The 17,779-nt window shown below is 46.6% G+C and overlaps 1 protein-coding gene across 4 annotated transcripts in view; it reads right to left on the reverse strand.

Annotated features, from left to right (window-relative positions):
* Window positions 1–17,779, reverse strand: part of KIAA1671 (KIAA1671 ortholog) — a 65,032-nt gene that overhangs the window by 5,015 nt on the left and 42,238 nt on the right. For 2 of the 4 annotated variants that reach the window (XM_038152065.1, XM_038152067.1), the window contains 2 exons: window positions 4,628–4,746; window positions 388–640 (listed from right to left, as the gene is read on the reverse strand). In XM_038152065.1, the coding sequence (XP_038007993.1) occupies window positions 388–640; window positions 4,628–4,746 (372 nt within the window). Of the gene's footprint in view, window positions 1–387; window positions 641–4,627; window positions 4,747–9,044; window positions 9,230–15,571; window positions 16,086–17,779 lie in introns of those variants that run through there. The other 2 variants (XM_038152066.1, XM_038152068.1) reach the window with 2 other exon arrangements.

A 17,779-nucleotide genomic window follows, 5' to 3' on the forward strand; every position in this document is an offset into this window, starting at 1 on the left:
TACTTATATAATATTTAATTATGCTTCCAATATTCATCTCTGGAAGTGTCCAAGGCCAGGTTAGATGGGGCTTGGAGAAAATCTGGTTGAGTGGAAAGTGTCCCTGCCCATGGCAGAGGGTGGAACTGAATGAGCTTTAGGATCCCTCCAACCCAAACCAGTCTGGGATTCCATGATTGATTATCCAAGGCCAGCAGCTCTATGCAATCTCTCAGAACCTAAACACCATAGAGAATTAAAGAACTCTGTAGTTCTGATCCTAAACTTTTCAGGCAGGAAAGCACCTGGGAAAATTCAGTGTGGGAAAGGCAAAAAAAAAACTGGTTGCAAAGTTTCCAGAAGGAACTGGGGAGGGCTTAAGTGAGGGAACACGCGAAGGCAACTTACATCAATGAAGGAGAAATAACTCTTGTCCTCAGGGAGCGTGTCCCCCGGAGGAGGCACATCAGTGCCATCAGTGGAGTCCATGTCTGTGCTGGAACGGTCCAGGCTGGTGCTCCTTGGCTCTTTGGAGAAGTCATGGTGCTCAGGCAGGGAGGGAGGCTCCGTCTGCGAGGACAGCGAGGATGGGTGGCTGCCCGCGGGCGCCTTCCGCCCTGACACGCCCTCATTGTCCAGGGAAGGAGATTCTCCCACAAAGCTGCAAGTGGAGCAAATGGAATCTGTGAGAGCTCAGGGCAAACAGAGACCTGCAAGGCCAGGCTGGATCACACCTGGTCAGCAGGGGTTAAATAAAAGTGGAACAGACGGTTTGAGTACCAGCAGCAGGGTGGGGATCCCTTCCACTGGCACAGCCCTCACCCCTGGGATTCTGTGTGTTGGGGATTGGGGTGGATTCCAGCCAGCCAGAGGATTTTTTCCTTCAGGAATGCTGGAGCTGAAGAGAGCTGGGCACCAGGTGGCAGCCTAAGGCAGGGCTCCGCGGGCAGAGCTTCTCCTGCCTCACAAAGGAGGGCAGCAGCACCTGCTCCCTGCTGCTGGGATGCTCCCAGTGTATTCCTGGAATTCCTCCCGTGGCCTGAACTGACAGGAATGAGCTGCAGGGTCAGGACTGAAAGCTGGACACAGTTGTGTCTGCCTTTGTCACAAAGGCTGGAGTATTCCTTGAAATAGGAACACTCTACTATCAGTGAAAATTGGGCTGTCTTGCTTCTAACTCCCAGTTTGAAAAAAACCAAAACCTAAAGGATTTAGTTCTGATTTTTTTTCTCCTCTTGATAGAAGTCTTTTGCCACTAAGCAGCATTTCTTGGGCACATATCTAGGAAAACTGTTCTAAACCTAAAAAACTCCCATATATATCAACATATGCACATCTTTTATGCAATAAACCTCAGTATTTGGTACAGCAATCCCAGGAGAAAACCCCTCAGGAGTTTACTGCTGGATAACAGCATTCCATCAGCACCAGCACACGGTACAGTGTCCAGTCTGGCAGAGCAGACACTGCCCAGAGGGTTTCCAGCACACAAGCAGAGGGAATGCTGCTTCCCTCCTTCACCAGTGGGCCCCAGGATAATTAAGAATGGCACTAATGAGCTCTGGGGGAAAGTTTTTGTCTGGGGTTTTTGCTTCAAATGACATTTGGTATCTGCAGAATGGAAGAATGGGGAGAGGAGGGACAATCTGCAGGACCTTTCATGGAAATTAAAGTGTGTGTTGAAAGGATCCTGTTGGATTTGCACATCTCCAAAAAGTCTCTTCCCTGCTACATGCCAGGGCTGCAGCTGATACAATTCACTGAGGTTTTTAAAACTGAAATATCTGAGAGCAAGATGTAATAGAAATCCAGCTGAATTAGCACTGATTTGTGGTGCCTCGTTCCCAAACCTTCCCAATGGATTTTCCTTTGGAGTTTCTGCACAATTACAGCCCCATACACCAACCCCTGTGGCACAGCTCATCCTCAAATGTGGGAGGGATTCCTGGAGTCCAAACCCAGTTAAGTGCAGTGGATTTTTTCCAGTGAACAGCTAATTAGGGGGAAAATTCCCTTCAGAAAAATGAAATCGAAAACATATTTTCAGTTCTCATTACTGAGATGCATCATGCACCTCTGTCTGTTACTTCATTAGGATTTCAGGGTTTGTGAGCATATCCATGAGCTGCCCCTGATGCTCCACAGGTACATTTATAGACACTTCTCTGAGAAATCATCCCTCATGTGGAGCACACAAACCCAGCAGGATGGTTATCACAATGGAAAACAAACTGACAGCAATCCTCACTTTCAGCTGCAATTAAATTTAATTAGTTTTAGCAAGACAGTGTGTAGAGGCCATAAAAAGGTGTTGCTTCAGCCTGTGAAATGAAGAGTCAGAGCTGTATGGCTCCACTGTCTAAAACCAATTCCTTTCCTGTAAAAAACATTAATTTTCCTTATGAAGATTGTTCTAACCTAAAAGAGTTTTCTACAGTGCCAAATTGGAAAAGCTTATTCAAGCACTTGAGAAAAATTAAGGTAAAATATTTTAGATAAACTATGAAAAATCCAATTCCTGCCTCCAAATGGGAGGAGATGGTTTCATCCCTGTCCATCCCAAGGAGTTACTGGCCAAAGCCCACTGGAACCAGCCCAGAGGAGCTCCCTATGCTAATTCCTGCAGGGACTCAGTTCTAGAAGAAAATCTGCCTTCACCTTCCGAAAGCTCATCTAGGAAAAGGACAGTGCTCATCCTGTTGCCATCAAGTTATGGCTTTTGATTTCAAAATTCCCTTCCTCTCCCAGAGTAGCAGTGGGGTCACCACCCCTGGAAATGTCCAAATGCCAAGCAGAGGTGGCACTGCTTGGTTTAATGGCCACAGTGGGATTCAGGTGAAGGCTGGACTCAGTCATCTTGGAGGTCTTTTCCAACCTTAAGGACTCTGTGATTCCATGCAGATGACGTCATTCACTAATGGAACACTCCTAAAATAATCCCTCCGTGGCTGCAATAGTGGGAAATGCCCCAGCCTGGAGGTTCCCCCAGCACAGCAGGAGGCTGTGACACCGTTTTGTCCCCGCGGGATGTGACACCGTGGGGCTGGCAGTGGGAATGCTCCGAGGGAAGGCAGCCAGGCCAAACAGGAAAACTGAACCAGCAACATCTCCTGTGAGTTCCTGCCTCCAGCTGGGGGGAGGAGGAGGCACCAAAGGCAGAGCCCTGCTCAGAGCACCCACAGCAACGTGAGGAGAATGTCTGCACTGCTCCTGGCAGGGACTTCACCCAAAATAAACTGCAGACAAAATGCACGTTCAATACATTCCAGGAAGACTTCCATTATTTTAAAGTACATTAATCCCATTTCTCTTCAAGTGCCTGAATTAATACAGCAGTAATTCCCCTGCAATGAGCTGTAAGTCAAAATAAAGCAGAGCAATGGGGTGGCAAAATGCTGAAGAGTCTCTACACTGTCACCATTATACTGTAAAAAAGGCAACAGCTAAACATTTCTTGCAGTGCAAACAAAATTCCAGCACATGGGATTGAGTCCAATCCTTCAGTGAACTGGAATGTTTAGGTGGAGCTGTTCTAATCAGGATGGATGGATTGAAATAACTCTCCAGTACTGTCTGCTGTGAAGCTGAGACAAGCACCTTTGTTAAGAAACTGATCTCAGAAATGTCTGTACCATCCTGGAATCCAAGTTAATTTTACAGCAGCCTGACTGACACTGTTGGCACTCACTTGGCTGCTGAACCTCGAGCTGGTCCTTACCCTGATTTCATACGCAATAAAAATATTCATAACACACAGTTCTCAAGTGCAGAACAAACCGAACGTAACTGACATTAATGTCTGCTGTAAGATCCCAACAAGCATAGCATTAAAAACCAAATAAAATGCTATTTTCATACCACACTGAGCAGACATGATACAAGTTCAGGGTAGATCAAGCTGCAATTTACACAACAGGTGTGAACTATAAAAAACCTCACACTTTGCTGCTCTAGGTTTATTTCACTAAATCAGTCTAAGAGCAGAAAAGCATCAGCAATACTCAAGATCAGTTTCACTCAGCTGATATTCCATTTCATCCTCCACTTCATCACCAATAAAACACTTGAGAGTCTGAGACGTGGGCATGGAGAGATGCACGCTGTGTCACCCCACCTGAGCCCCAGAGTCCCTGCTCCAGAGGGATTTTGCCACTCTGCTATTCCAGAGGGATTTTGCCATTCAGCCCACCTGGCAGTATTTTTAAAGGAAAGGCAGAATGACAGAAAATCAGACTTAAAAACAAAGAAAACAAATAGAAGTGTGTTAGAATGTTGGGGGATGCAAGACAGACGATGGACTTTGGACTTGGTGAACGTAAGAGATTTGATAACAGGATGCTTTGGCAAAAGCAAACGAAACTTTGAAAATTAGACTTAGATTGCAAGAAGATTAATTTAAACAGGTTTACTGGAAAAAGAAATCTCATTAAACTTTGCAAGAGATGTTATATGCATAAATTTGTGTACGTGATTTTAACTTAATCATTGTAGTTCACCAACAGAACTGTCCAAGAACAGAGCTAGGAGCAACCCGCTCTAGCAGAAGGTGTCCCACGGCCAAGGGCTGGAATGAGAAGACCTTTAAGGCCATTCCAGCATGAAATCACTCTGGGATGGTGGCATTGCAGCATTCCCCTCCTCCCCTCACCTGTCTCCGCTGTGCCGCTGCTCGTTCCAGGTGCCGTACTGGCTGTCGGGCTCCTGCACCAGCGTGTCCGTGTCCTTCGCCCCCGGCGGCTGCCTGGAGAAGCATTGCCTCAGCTGGTCCTGCAAAAACACCTCCAAGTCAGTGCTCCAGCCCCTGGCTGAGGCATTGACAGGTTTTACTGGCAATAACAGCTTGGAATCTGAGAGTTAAACTCGGCCGACTGGGAATGAACCTAAACACGAAGAGCTGCTGTGCAGTCAGAGCGACAATTCTCTGCGCAGTACTTCTCTGTACAATAATTACAATAATTGTTTTCCTGGGCAAATAAAGGATTCCAGGGGCTGGAGATGACTCCCCGGGTTCAGGAACTCCATGCTGCTTTAATATTGTTCTTATGTCAGGTTGCACAGAGCTTCTCAAAGCACCTATGCAAGCACAAGGAATTGTGCTGGGAATGATATTTCATCTCCTCAAGCACAGCAGGCAAACACTGACTCCACTGCTCTTTTCCCGGGTTTAATAAAATGATCCCTTTTTTTTTTAAGCTTTCTTTGGAAGGCATTAAAAATAAAATGCAGAAATACATAAATAAATAAATAAGCACAGGGCCAGACACAAAAAGCCTTCTACAAACTGGTGTAACATCCAAACCCAACCCAGGACAGACCACGGTGGGTTTGTTTTACCCTGACCTCTCCTTTCCTGACTGTGTTTCTTTCACGGATCTGCTGCTTTCCTAAGAAGGAATGAGTGGATCCCAGGCCCTGAGCTTCCCAGAGAGAGAAGTGGGTCAGTGCTGGCATCCCAGATTTGCAGCACACCAATGTCAACCCAGCCCTGCAGTTGTGCAGAGTTATTCAGGGAGCTTCAAGAGTTCCTGAAATCCTACAGCGAGAGCAGATAATTAACTGTTGGTCTCTTTCACCTTCATTACCCCGAACAAATACAAACATGGCTTTCAGCTCCAGATCAGTTTTGCTTATCAAGATTTTATCTGACAGCAAATTACATGGTTTTCCACCTGCCCTTGGAAAAATGCAAGGATTTTTCTCTCTTTGCAAGTACCCCCTGCCTCCAACTCACTGAACAGAACATGCTGCTGGACTAGAACACATCCCTTCTCCTTCAGGCAGCACACACAAAGAAGCAATAATTAAGAAATCCCATATTTAATACGTAGAATTCCTTCATATTATTGGGGGGAAAAAAGTGAGATTGCACATTTACTTATTTCCTTAATTTTGTACACCTAAAGAATGCTGCCCTAAGACTATAAAACCATTAAGAACAATTCAGCAGTGCTGACACCTGGCTACTGAAGAAGTCCCACAACACTTCCAGTTGTCATAACCACTTCTTATTTCCCAGTGGCCACAGCCACTCTCCAGCCCTGTTGTTCTCTTTGCTGCTGACAAAGTGTTTGTGTTTTAATGCAAAGAAAATACAAGAGGCTCCACCATTTATTCCAACCATCAACTTGCATTTCAAAGTTAAAGACCAAGTTAAATTCTGTTTGCAATACTCAAGTCAAACAGGCTTGGTGTCTGAGTTACATGGAACAGACGTTTCCTGCTTTTCATACTCCAGATGTTCCTGCAGCCCCAGAATTCGCTGGTTCTTACACTTTATGCAATCATAGGATCTTAAGGTTGGAAAAAACCCTCAAAGAGATGGAGTCCAACCTATCCTACATAGATATCTAAATAGAGATAAGTACATGAATGCCTGGAGGCGAGTTGAGCTCTTACATCTCCCAGTCCATGCCAGGTACAAGATTCCAAATGCGAGCCAGGCACACGCTGCTTCCAACACAGGAGACAGTCTGCTATTTCCTAGAAACCACAGGGCATTTCCTCCTGCTTGGCTTGGCTGTATGTTTTGCCTTCCACAAATTCCCTCTGCAGCTTCCCAATCCCATGATTTGCTCCAGGGACTCCTGGGCTCAGCTCTCACCCAGTGGCCACGCTACCTTTGGCCGGTGGCTGCCCTTCTAGGAAAGGCACTAACAAATACCAGTGGCTCTTCTCACTTCCCTCCCAACTGTCCGTGCTCTTTCAGGGTTGTTTTTTTTTTCCACCTTGATGCTTATTATGAATTTTTTTCAATGCCAATCCCACATCATGAGTTACCTTATTCTTATAATCAATTTGTACAGTGTTTTCAACTGGTTACAACCAAAGCCCATTAGCTCTACACAAGGCACCATTTTATTTGTAATCACTCATGCTGTTCCTGCTAGAAATTAAGACTATGAAGCTTAGAAGCAGGACCAGGAGAGCAGAGGAGCAGCTTTTGTCGTGCTGCAGTGGGGAGCCCTTGTTTACACAGCAGTGAGTTATCGGGGCCCTGGGGGCTGTGCAGGAGGGGTGTGGACAGCCCAGATAACAACGGCTCAGCAGCCACAGGGGTCAAGTTTAGATGCAAAAGACACCACTCCTGTGAAGGCTCAGCAATACCTAACAACATTTTACACTGCTGCCCAGAATCACACCATTAGCAGAGTTATTTCTGTGCGCTGAACCCAAAACAAGCCTGAAAAAAAAATAAAATTACTGCTTCTGAAGGCACTGTGAAGTTGAGTTCAATACAACAAACAAAGTCTAAATGTCAGGAATAAAACACTCCAAACTCTAGGAAATCTAGAGTTCTCTGCATTCTAAAGACTTTGTTATATTCAGAATCATTATTTCATTTTGCTTCTGGAGGAAGCTGCTGATTTCAAGACGATTGTGTCCTTCCCTGACAGGCCCCTTCAACACGTACTTTTTAAGGTGCCAAATGATTAATTGGAAAAAAAATAAATGCTCTCTAGGTACCAAGCAGAAAAATAAGGAGTGGGAAGAGGAGCTGATCCTCTCCTTGGCTGGTGGAGGAGGTGTTGGCTGGGGCCACTGAGAGCAGTGCAGAAAAGCAATTTATAGCCTGTGCAGCAGCTCAGGGGAGAGGGGGGGCTGAGGAAGGAAGTGACAACAAACCAGGAAGATTTTCCTTGCCAGAAGGTGATTTTTAGCAAGAATGAAGAGTTTCAGCTTTTCTTTTGAAGATCTCTTTTCTATTATTGTCATCACACTCCTGAAAGACTCAAGGCAGTCAACGCATGAAGCCAGGCAAGGTACAGACGTTTCCTCCATGAACAGAATACTCAGGAAACTGGAAAAACCAATAATTCCAAAGGAAAAAGCAGTAGAGAGGGGTCTGGTGTCTTTTTAGCGCACAAGATAAACTCAAATTAGAACTTTTCTAATTTATGATGACAGAAAAATCTCCCAAATCAAATAAAACCTACGCCTGACCCACGTTTCAAATGCTGTAATTCTCCAAGCTTTCATCTTTAACTTCCCAATTCTTACACCAGGAGCTAGGGAAAAAAAACTACTTAATTTTTCTATAAAATTAAGCAGCTGAGCTGTGTCCTGCTTTGCCTCTGGTTCTTCTAAAATGAGCCATTATGATTATGCCTCTTTCAGTCCTCCCTTGGAATGAAGCTGGGCTTGGCTACAGTCCAGGGCTGATTACTCCTGCAATTTCCCGTTCCTGAAAACGATGCACACGCAGCATTGGTCCCACCAGCCCCAAAATTACCCCGAACTCTGGGTCAATGCAGACATTTATGTGCAAAACGCTCCTGCACTGATGGGAAATGAAGAACCTGGCACAGGAGGAACACCAGCTCTGAGAGATCTCCTGAGTCAGAAGCTGCACAGACAGTTTCAAAAATATCTTTGTTTGCCAAGGAGCCCGAGACATCAGCCAGCCAAAGTGACAGCCCACAGCTTGAGTGTGAATGTTCAGAGCTAAATTCCACTGGCATGGATTGGGTATGAAGAGGAACTGCACAATGGAAGGAAGTTTTGACCATCTGCCTTGTTAATATACAACTCAGAGAAAAAAAATCTGCTGAGTTCTTGAAAAAGGCTGCTTTTTATTTTTTTTCCATTTCTCCCTCTCCTTGCTTTAATTAAAGAAGTAAAAAATGTGGTTAAATTGCCCCTTAAGTGTGACAATGCATTTTAGCAGAGCTCACAAGTTCTTACAAATCCCAAAAAGTATTCCAGCTGTTCCCCTGCAGCACGCCATGAAGACAGCAACAGACTCCACCTATTCATATCTTAGGGTATTATTTTGTAGTGGACTCTGCTTTGAATGGGATGCTGGGCTTGTGAGCACAAGAAGTCCTTTATAACCTAAATTATTCCACAATTCCTCTAAGAATTCAAAGGACTAAGAGGTGAATTATATATTTTGGAGCACTAACAGAATTATCAGAACATTAACATCAGATTGAAACCAACCAACACTGAAAACCCCACCACAATATGAGGGCTTGTGGGTCACAGCCCACAGATTTTAATTTGGAAGGACCCAAATGCCAAGACAGCAAGTGGGAAGGGGATCCCAGGATTTCCATTGTACTTACTATCCATCCAATGAATGCTGCCCATAAGGAGTAAGTCATGGCTCCAGCTCCTCTCAATTCCCAGCAATCAGGTGGGATTCAGACTGGTGAGATCAGCCAGCTCTGTGCTTTAATTAATTGCTGAATGGAGTCAGTGCCTAGGGGAGTGCTCCAGGCTGAGGCAGAACCTTCTGCCCCCACCCTCCCTGCTGCAGCCCCAGATAAAGAGTTCCAGGAACTGCCCAGCTGAGCTCAGGGATGAGCTCCAGACCTCCCCAGCTCTCCCCAACACTCCTGCCAGCACAACAGCCCCAAACAGGGCAGCACTGCCCCATCCCTGAGACCAGCCCCAGGAGCAGGGACAGAATTAAGGGAATTAATCCATCTCAGAACCTCCAGGGCTTCCCACCCTGCCCCAGCCACCTCCAGGGTGGTCAGCAGGTAAGGAGGTGGCAGTGGGTGGCTGTGGTGTCTGCTCAGGTGGAGCATCCCTCTGGGGGGTGTCCAGCTCTGGGGTCCCAGCACAGGGAGGACGTGGAGATGTTGGAGTGAGTCCAGAGGAGGCCGTGAAGATGATTAGAGGGATGGAGCAGCTCTCCCGTGAGGAAAGGCTGAGAATTGGGGTTGCTCAGCCTGGAGAAGAGAAGGCTCCAGAGATAGCTTACTATGGCCTTGCAGTATCTAAAGGGGCTCCAAGAGAGCTGGGGAGGGACTTTGGACAAGGGGGAATGGCTTCCCACTGACAGAGAGCAGGTTCAGATTCATGTCAGGAAGAAATGCTTCCCTGCCCTGCAAGTGTCCCAGGCCAGGCTGGAGCAGCCTGGGACAGTGGAAGGGGTCCCTGCTCATGGCAGGGGCTGGAATGGGATGAGCTTTAAGGTCCCTCCCAGCCCAGACCATTCCGTGATCCCTCTGGCCCCGGTGCATCCTGGGCTGAGCAGCACAAGCTGGTTTTATGTGAAAAAATTGGAGCTGCTGCTGCTGCTGAATGCACAAACAGTGCCTGGAGAAACACACGTGTGCCCCATGTGACTGAGAGCACTCACACAGCACATTCAGCTCTCTCAGATCCTAAGGAGCTCCACTGCTCTGCTCAAAAATCCTTTAAATAATGGATGTTTCCCTCTCCCATGGGCAGTGGAGTACGTTCCAGTCCCACAGTACCAAGCATCTCATAAATGCCAGCAGGCCCAACAGCCTCCCTGTTGCTATGCAACCCTGGGCTGCCTTTCCATGCTCTTCCACAGGGATATGATACCCAACCACCAATTGCATCCCTGATGCTAAAGGCTGACAGCATCCCCCTTACGAAACAAGAGTTGTTTTTAGAGGGTGACTGGTCTGATTCTCCACCTTCCCATTGCTTCCCCATCGCTGCACAGGGCTGGATCCCGAGCCTTCCTCCCTGGAAAGGCACAGCAAAAATTACAGCTGTACTAAAGGAGCTCCAAGAGAGCTGGGGAGGGACTTTGGACAGGGACGTGGAGGGGAATGGTTTTAAACTGGCACAGGGCAGGTTCAGATCAGATATTAGGAAGAAATTCTTGCCTGTGAGGGTGGTGAAGCCCTGGCACTGGCTGCAGCACCAAAGAGAGAGCCAGAGTCTGCCCTGCATTGATTCTGGCCACAGCAGAGAACGTGGTCAGATGAATGCAGCTGAAGCTGGGTTTGCCAGGGATCTGGTTATGATCACGCAGTGACACCAGCTCCCTGCTCCTGCAGGGACTCCTGCATCCTCCTCTTTCCACCGAGGATTTCAAAGACATTTGAGAGTTTGTCATTTTTTTCTACTCTGCAAATCGAGCTGCTCTGCCTGGCTGTGAACACTCACCACACACAGGTCAGGAGGTTCAGGCCAAGGCTGAAGATGGAGCAGAGGTTGACCCGATGTGCAAAAAGCAGACGAGAATCTAATTCTAAATATAAGCCCTGCAAGGGCTGAGTGAGCCACAACAGCACTTCCTCTGAGAGGTGGGAGTGTACAACACCACAGCAGAGGAACCAGCTTTAAATCTTTAAAACCTCTCCTATATCATCAGATCACATTTCCTTTTCAGCCCCAGGCAGCCAAGCTGATAAGGAATGAACCCCTAAGAAAGCCAAAGCAGCAGGAAGGAGCCGGGGCTCGGTCAGGAAGATCCTGAGCAGTGAGAGGGAATCCAGGCTCTCCCCAGGGCACGTGTAACTCCCATCAGAGTTAATAAAACCTGGAACAGGATCCCTCTCTTCAACACTGCAGGAGGCACAAGCCAGAACAAGGCAATTTCATTCTGGGATGCCAAGGAGGGAATAGATTTGCTTTTTTTTTGAAAAGCTGCATAGTTGAAATCAACACCTCCTACTCCAAATGCTGCATTTCACAGCTCTTCTACACAGTTAAAAGTCTCTCCACATGAGACACAAGTTAAACTTCAAACAAACATTCCTGGGAAAAAAAGCTCTCCTTAGCTTAAAGCCTGGAATTAAAGATGTAGAGAAAGTGATAGGATTTCCTGACAACAAGTGAATAACAAACATGCTCGTTTCAACACACAGCTCAGGAGATGTTTTAGGAGACAGCAGTCAAAACACACACACAGTCACCCCCCAGAGAATGCCAGGAGTGTTTCCCAAAACTTTCACAATATTACCAATTTCAATAAAAATGGATTGCCAGGATAGGGAGGCTGTGAGGGTGGGCAGGCCCTGGCTCAGGGTGCCCAGGGAAGCTGTGGCTGCCCCTGGAGCCCTGGAAGTGTCCAAGGCCAGGCTGGAAAAACCTGGGATACCACAAGGTGTCCCAGCCCATGGCATGAGGTGGGACTGAGTAATTTTAAGCCTCCTTTCAACACAAATTCTTCTGGGAGTCTATGATTCTAAGGCTTGAGTTCAGAGAAGTTTTTGTATGATACAATTTATTTCCCCTGAAAGCTGTCACTTAGAGCTTTTTTTTTTTTAAAAAAAAAAAAGAGGCAGCAAGGTGGATGAGCACAAAATATCAGCTCAAAATCTATTTATGCTATTTTCTTCTTGAAGAGCATGGTAAAGATCAACTCCTTGCAGTCAGCATAAGTGAAATCACAGAGTATAAGTCCTTTAAATAATTATTCCTGCCAAAATAATGAGAGAGCAACAAAGGCAGCCACCAAATGCCCATCACTATGGGTTTCTGGCCCAGATTTATCTGCCAGCTACGTTCATGGCCTGTTAAACCAAAGAGAAGTTATTAAGAATGAAAAAGCAGGAACTGTTTCAGCACTGGCCCTTGTATCTTCATTAATTAAACTGAACAGCTTCACTCCTCCCCCCAGCCCCAAACAAGACAAACAACTCATTTTTAAAGCCTGCTTGCTGCAAACTTGCTTCCCCCTACCCTAACAGCTCCCTGGGAATTTAAAGATTAAATTTAAAGATTAAAATTCCATTTAGTGATAGTACCAAAATATTATTTTTGAGAACAACTCACTGTGTTCTCAGTGAATATTAGGGCAGAACAATTCAGCAACTAATCACTGTGGGGCCTGTACCTATTCCAAATTCAGAATCAAAGTGCCAACTTGTAGTAATTTCTCTTTACAAATCATTTGTTGAAGGATGTTCACCACAAAGGACAAACTTTTTGCAGCTAGATTAGGGTGCAACATAAGAGGCACTGCAGATCAAAGCTCTTTTATAAGCAGAGACACTGGCCCAGGTGAATGCAGGTGTGGAACTCAAACCAGGGTCCTGTCCTGCTCCAGAAAGGGATCCTGTTTGATGGGGAAAGGTAGGGTCCACCAGCTTTCCCCAGCAAAAAGCTGTACAAGCTTAGAATGAAATGTCTGGGAGGGAGGATTAATAAAAACTAGGATGGGAATTTCAGGCTCTAGCAGGGAAAGGGCTGTGGGATGCAACAAAAACCCTCAAAAGGACTAAGTGCCCTCCCAGGACATCTGGGACACATGTATCAAACAAATCACTCCACTTCCATCTTTATTTTGGAATTAAAAACTGAATCCAAACTAGGTACCAGATGAATTTTGAATGAAAACAAGATTTTCTTTGACTGCCTGGTATACCAAAAGCAAGCCACTACTAAATGCACTTAGGTGTTATTTTTAGCATGTATCAGAGCAATTCAGGTAAAACACATCGACCACTCTCAGCCCCAGAATTCATCTTTCCTGTTCTGTGTGAAACACCTCTGAGGTTTTCCATGACTTTTTTTAGCAGTGTTAAGTGGAGCCAAGGGAATCAAACAGCTTGCCCTGGTTTTATTGTATGGCAACAAACCTCGAGACCTAGAACAGTGCTGGCTGTGAAACCAGATCTCACACCTATAATAGAACCATGACCGAAAGACCCTGATTAAATCTGAGGCCATGTTTAATGCATGTATCTCTGCTCCTCTTACAAAGACACCAGGCTGATGACACAAGATGAAAATGGACAATTAACTCCATTAAAATACCTGAAAGAAAAATCAGCTTCTATTTAAAAGGTCTCACTGCAAAGTAAAAACTTCTGCAAGCTCAGCTATGGATTCACAGATGTGAGGGTGAAGAAGTTTACTCACACTGACTTAAATTGTGCTGCCTGGGGGGAATTTGAGAGCTTTCTGTGCTTTGTATGATGCCAAGTTCTCCACCAGTGGCAGCAGGAAGGGAGCTGGAAGCCCCTGGCTGTGTCAGGCAGGGGTTCACGGGCACGGCTGCTCCTTCTTTAAAAACTCCAGTGACTGCTCTACACTGCAGCCCTAAAGCAGCACAGAAACCAGTTTACATGGATTACACTTTTTACTCATTCCATGGCTTTTTGTAGCACAATGTCAGTAGTTCCAAGGACTAAGACAGGACCCTGTTGCAAAAAAAAGCTAAAAAATACCAGCTCCAGGTCTGTATTCAGCAGTCGTTTACCACAGACACAATGGCACCAACCACAAACTTCTTGGAGTGCTCAGCGCTTAAGTTTGAGCCCAAGTGAAACCAAATTCACACAGAAAGCCAAGCACAAGCAGAATTCCTGCTGAAACAGAGGAACAGCATTTCCAGCACTGTTACCAGTGACTTAAGTGAAAAGGTCACCCCGTGTCTCCTGATTTCTGCTCCGTAAGCAGTGCTGTGTAGGACAGCAGAACGTTTGTCCTCTGCTGGTTTCACATTCCCATTTTTCAGCCTTCTTCTACAGGAGTTTTTCATTCAGATGATTCCAATAAATCTAAAACACCAGCTTAAAAAAAAAAAAAAGCCAAGAGCACTTCACCATGCTAACACTGTAACAGTGGTTACCAAATATTTTCATCTTCATTCTTTTGTGCTTACTTGACACTCTTTTCTTTCCCAGTCTGTCCAAACAGGACATGCATAGCAAGCTGGGACAGAAATGCTCTACCCAGTGCTGATAGAGAGCAGTGGAAAGAGCCATATTCAAACACCACACCTGCCCAAGGAATGCAGCGTCACCTGCACTCATTCCCTGAGCAAACCCCACCAGAGCTGCCTGTGTTTACACTTCACAGTGAGTAACTGTTTTGTTTAATAACAAAAAAAAAAAGAAACAAAAACATTTCAGCCACTTCAGAGAGTTTGGATTTACCCGCATGTTGGCACCAAGGCTTGGGGCCCCTTTCCACACAACTCAACCACAGTCAACTGGTCAAACATTGGGCTTAAATCACCAGTTTCAGCTACAACTCAAACCACTGGCTTCAGCTCCTTTCCATGAAATAAACAGAATAAACCAGATTTGCTTCCCTTTCGCTCCCTATCACCCCAAACCTTTGCTGCTTTGCAGGATGTGCCAGACTAGAACTGGGGGTGTCAATACTGGCCAGGAAGGTCATGGCAGCTGCAGCCCTCAGGAAACCAGCCCTTCCTCCACCTCTTTGCCATGCCACGAATATAGACAGCCCTTCCTGAAAATAACCTGGAGACCAATGGAGAAGGGAGGGGAAAGGGCTCTGTGTGGCACAGAACAGTGGAGAACCAAGAGCTCTTCACCTTTCCTTTGCCCCCAGGAAGTGCACCCTGCCTCTGCCACGCCACTGCCTCCACAAGTCACATTGACCCTACTGCTTCCATGGCATGACAAAGTAGGAAGCATTCTGAGAAAAAAACATATATTTTTCAATAAAAGAAGGAAATAATTATCTTGTAGGTTGCCTGCACAGTGACGGCACTTCACCCTTCTTTGTACAAATTTAGCTTCAGGCATTTTTTTACTAGAAAATCACAAATACTGAAGCACATCCAAAGCTGTGCTGGGGAGCTGACCAAGACCAGCCCAGTTTCAGCTTAACTTTCTAATTTCAGACCAATAGTGTCCTACCTTACTGTCTTGCTTCAAAATCAACCACATTTTTCCCATTCCCCAAACCCTGATTCCCTGGCAAATGAAAACATCCACCTGTGCTGCAGGCAGAAAGCAGCTGGGAGCAGACAGACAGACAGCACTATCTGGAGGTGTTTTGGGGGCTGTTTTTAGATGGAAAAGCAGACAGGAGGGAGGTTTTGTTAGAAGATAAAATGCTGCAACAAACCCGAGGGTTTGCGCTGAATTCTCTCCCTTGAGGGTCTCAAAAAGGTGCTTACAAGCTCGGGGGGCTCTGAGCTGGGCTGCCTCTTCCTCAGAGAGGAAAACCTCTGCTGACTCCGCACTGAAAACCTTCGGAAGGACTCTCTGCTCCGGGATGCAAAGTGCCTGAAGGAAGAGGTTCTCTTGAAGGGAGTCCTGGTGCCACCTTCCCCTCCACTCCGCTCATGAGCCACCGCAGTAGTGACTAAATTTAGTGCTTCCTGCAAGGATCTCCGCACTGTGCCCATCCACTGGGTCATGTGAGTTTGTGCCACTGTCAGTTTGTCTCCAAGGTAATCCATTTTTTTTTTCCAGGAGAGATGAAATATCAATATTCAGTAGCAATTAAAATATATTCTCCTTAACAACCCTGATTTATTTTGCGAAAAGTGATTCCGTGTATAAAATATTTCCAGCTAAGGTAAACAGCATTGCACTATCACCCTCAGCATATTCCTAAAATTAAAGAACCAAAGATGCGAGGTGGGAGATTGGTATTTGTCAAGTAGGAAAAAATAAAAGACTTTTCCTACTTACAATCGGCTTTGCAGAGTTCCATCAAAATATGTTTAATTCAGCCATGTTAAAGAGATAAATCAATGTTTAAATCCTGACACAGTCACTTGAAACGAGTCCATTTGCAAGCAGAGAATTAGGTTTTCACTCTCTCATTTCAGAGCAGGAAAAGCAACTCCCTTTTTCAGCCAAGTTTTTGTTCTGCTGTAAATATCAGAAGGACAAAACAAATCTTATTCTCCTGGCTCGGCCACTCGACAGGTGAGAGTACATTGACCAAAGTTCTGGTGCTCCTATACAATCCATTTAGCAGCAAATCGATTGGATCTTCTAAACAATAAATCCAGCTTCTCCTCAGAAAACTCTGCAGCAGGGTGTCAGCAGCAGAATCCCCTCCTCACCATCCCTGCTGCCTTCGGAGCCATCCTGGAGCTCTCCCCGGCAGAACTGCGGAGCGCAGCCGGGGGAGGCTGAAGGGGAAGCGTGTCCAGCCCTCCCCGCGGGGCTGCTCAGAGCCTGCCAAAAGAGCTGCTGGATGACATCAGCTCCTCTGCTTCCAGGGGGGCTCCCAGCCCAGGGACAAACGCAGGGACTGTCCCCACTCCTCCTCTCCTCACATGGCTCTGGATGCGCAGCTGTTTGCAGCCCGGCTGCCTCCCAGGCAGGCTCTGCCACGCTCCAGGCTAAGGCACACGAGGTTACAAGCAGGAGAAGGCTGCTGCTGCTGCTGCCTCTGGAATGCCAAGCCCTCCTCTCGGTCCCTGTGCTCCGGGGAGGAAACAATGAGGAGGTGACCAGCCGCAGAGGTCTGCCCAAGGAAGGATCTGGGCTGGGCTTTATTATAGTACAGGCAGGGTTCCCATGGCAACGCGGGGAACAGCATCTGCTGGCTCCGGAGCAGGCAGGAGTTGCACAGATCTATTGGAATGATTCATAGTTTGCATACGTCACGTGGACTTCGTGATTTTAACCCTTCCTGGGGAACGTGGTTCTGCCAGGGGATGTCTCACACCCCCACACCAGAAGATTCCCACTGGGAATCCTACACCCACACCCCCTCGTCCTGCTGCTCAACGGGCACCTGGGCAGAGCCAGCACCTGTACCTGGTTCACTGTGCCACTCGTGGCCTCAAAGACAACACGTCCCAGCCAGTGACTGCTATCAGCACAGGATAATGATTAAGCCAGAGGCTCAAACCAAAGCTGAACAGGTCTGACCATTGGAAGCTGGTTTTTTCCACTTTTCTACACCGTTCCCTGCGTGAGGAACGGCTCCGTGTCCTTCCTAAGCTCTGCTCCCTCCAGCTGCTGGGAGACCACGGGGTCGGGTACCACAAACCCAAAATGATTGAGGGTAACGAGAGGACCCCAAGTGTCACCAGCCATGGAATCCTGGAACAGCCCACTTGGGAGGACAGCAGGAATAAAAGCTGCGGGTTTAAATCAATAAATCTCAGCTCATGACGTAAGTTTGGACTTAAAAGTCCAAAGTCAAGCCGTGACTAGTTCAGGACCAAGGGGAAAGAGGCAAGACAGGCACGTCGGGAGCTGCTCGCTCTCTTGTTTGTTCAAGGGGGTTTGTGGCTGTTGCTTAATTTGCCATACAAAGTACCATGAACTTGCATCACCCTCTGCTCCTCTGAACTATCCAGGAAGAGATTCAATGGGACAAAGAATTTCTAGATAACATTTGATGCAACGGTTCTTGC

This window comes from Motacilla alba, chromosome 15, assembly GCF_015832195.1.
Source record: "Motacilla alba alba isolate MOTALB_02 chromosome 15, Motacilla_alba_V1.0_pri, whole genome shotgun sequence".
In the NCBI taxonomy this organism is placed as follows: Eukaryota; Metazoa; Chordata; class Aves; order Passeriformes; family Motacillidae; genus Motacilla; species Motacilla alba.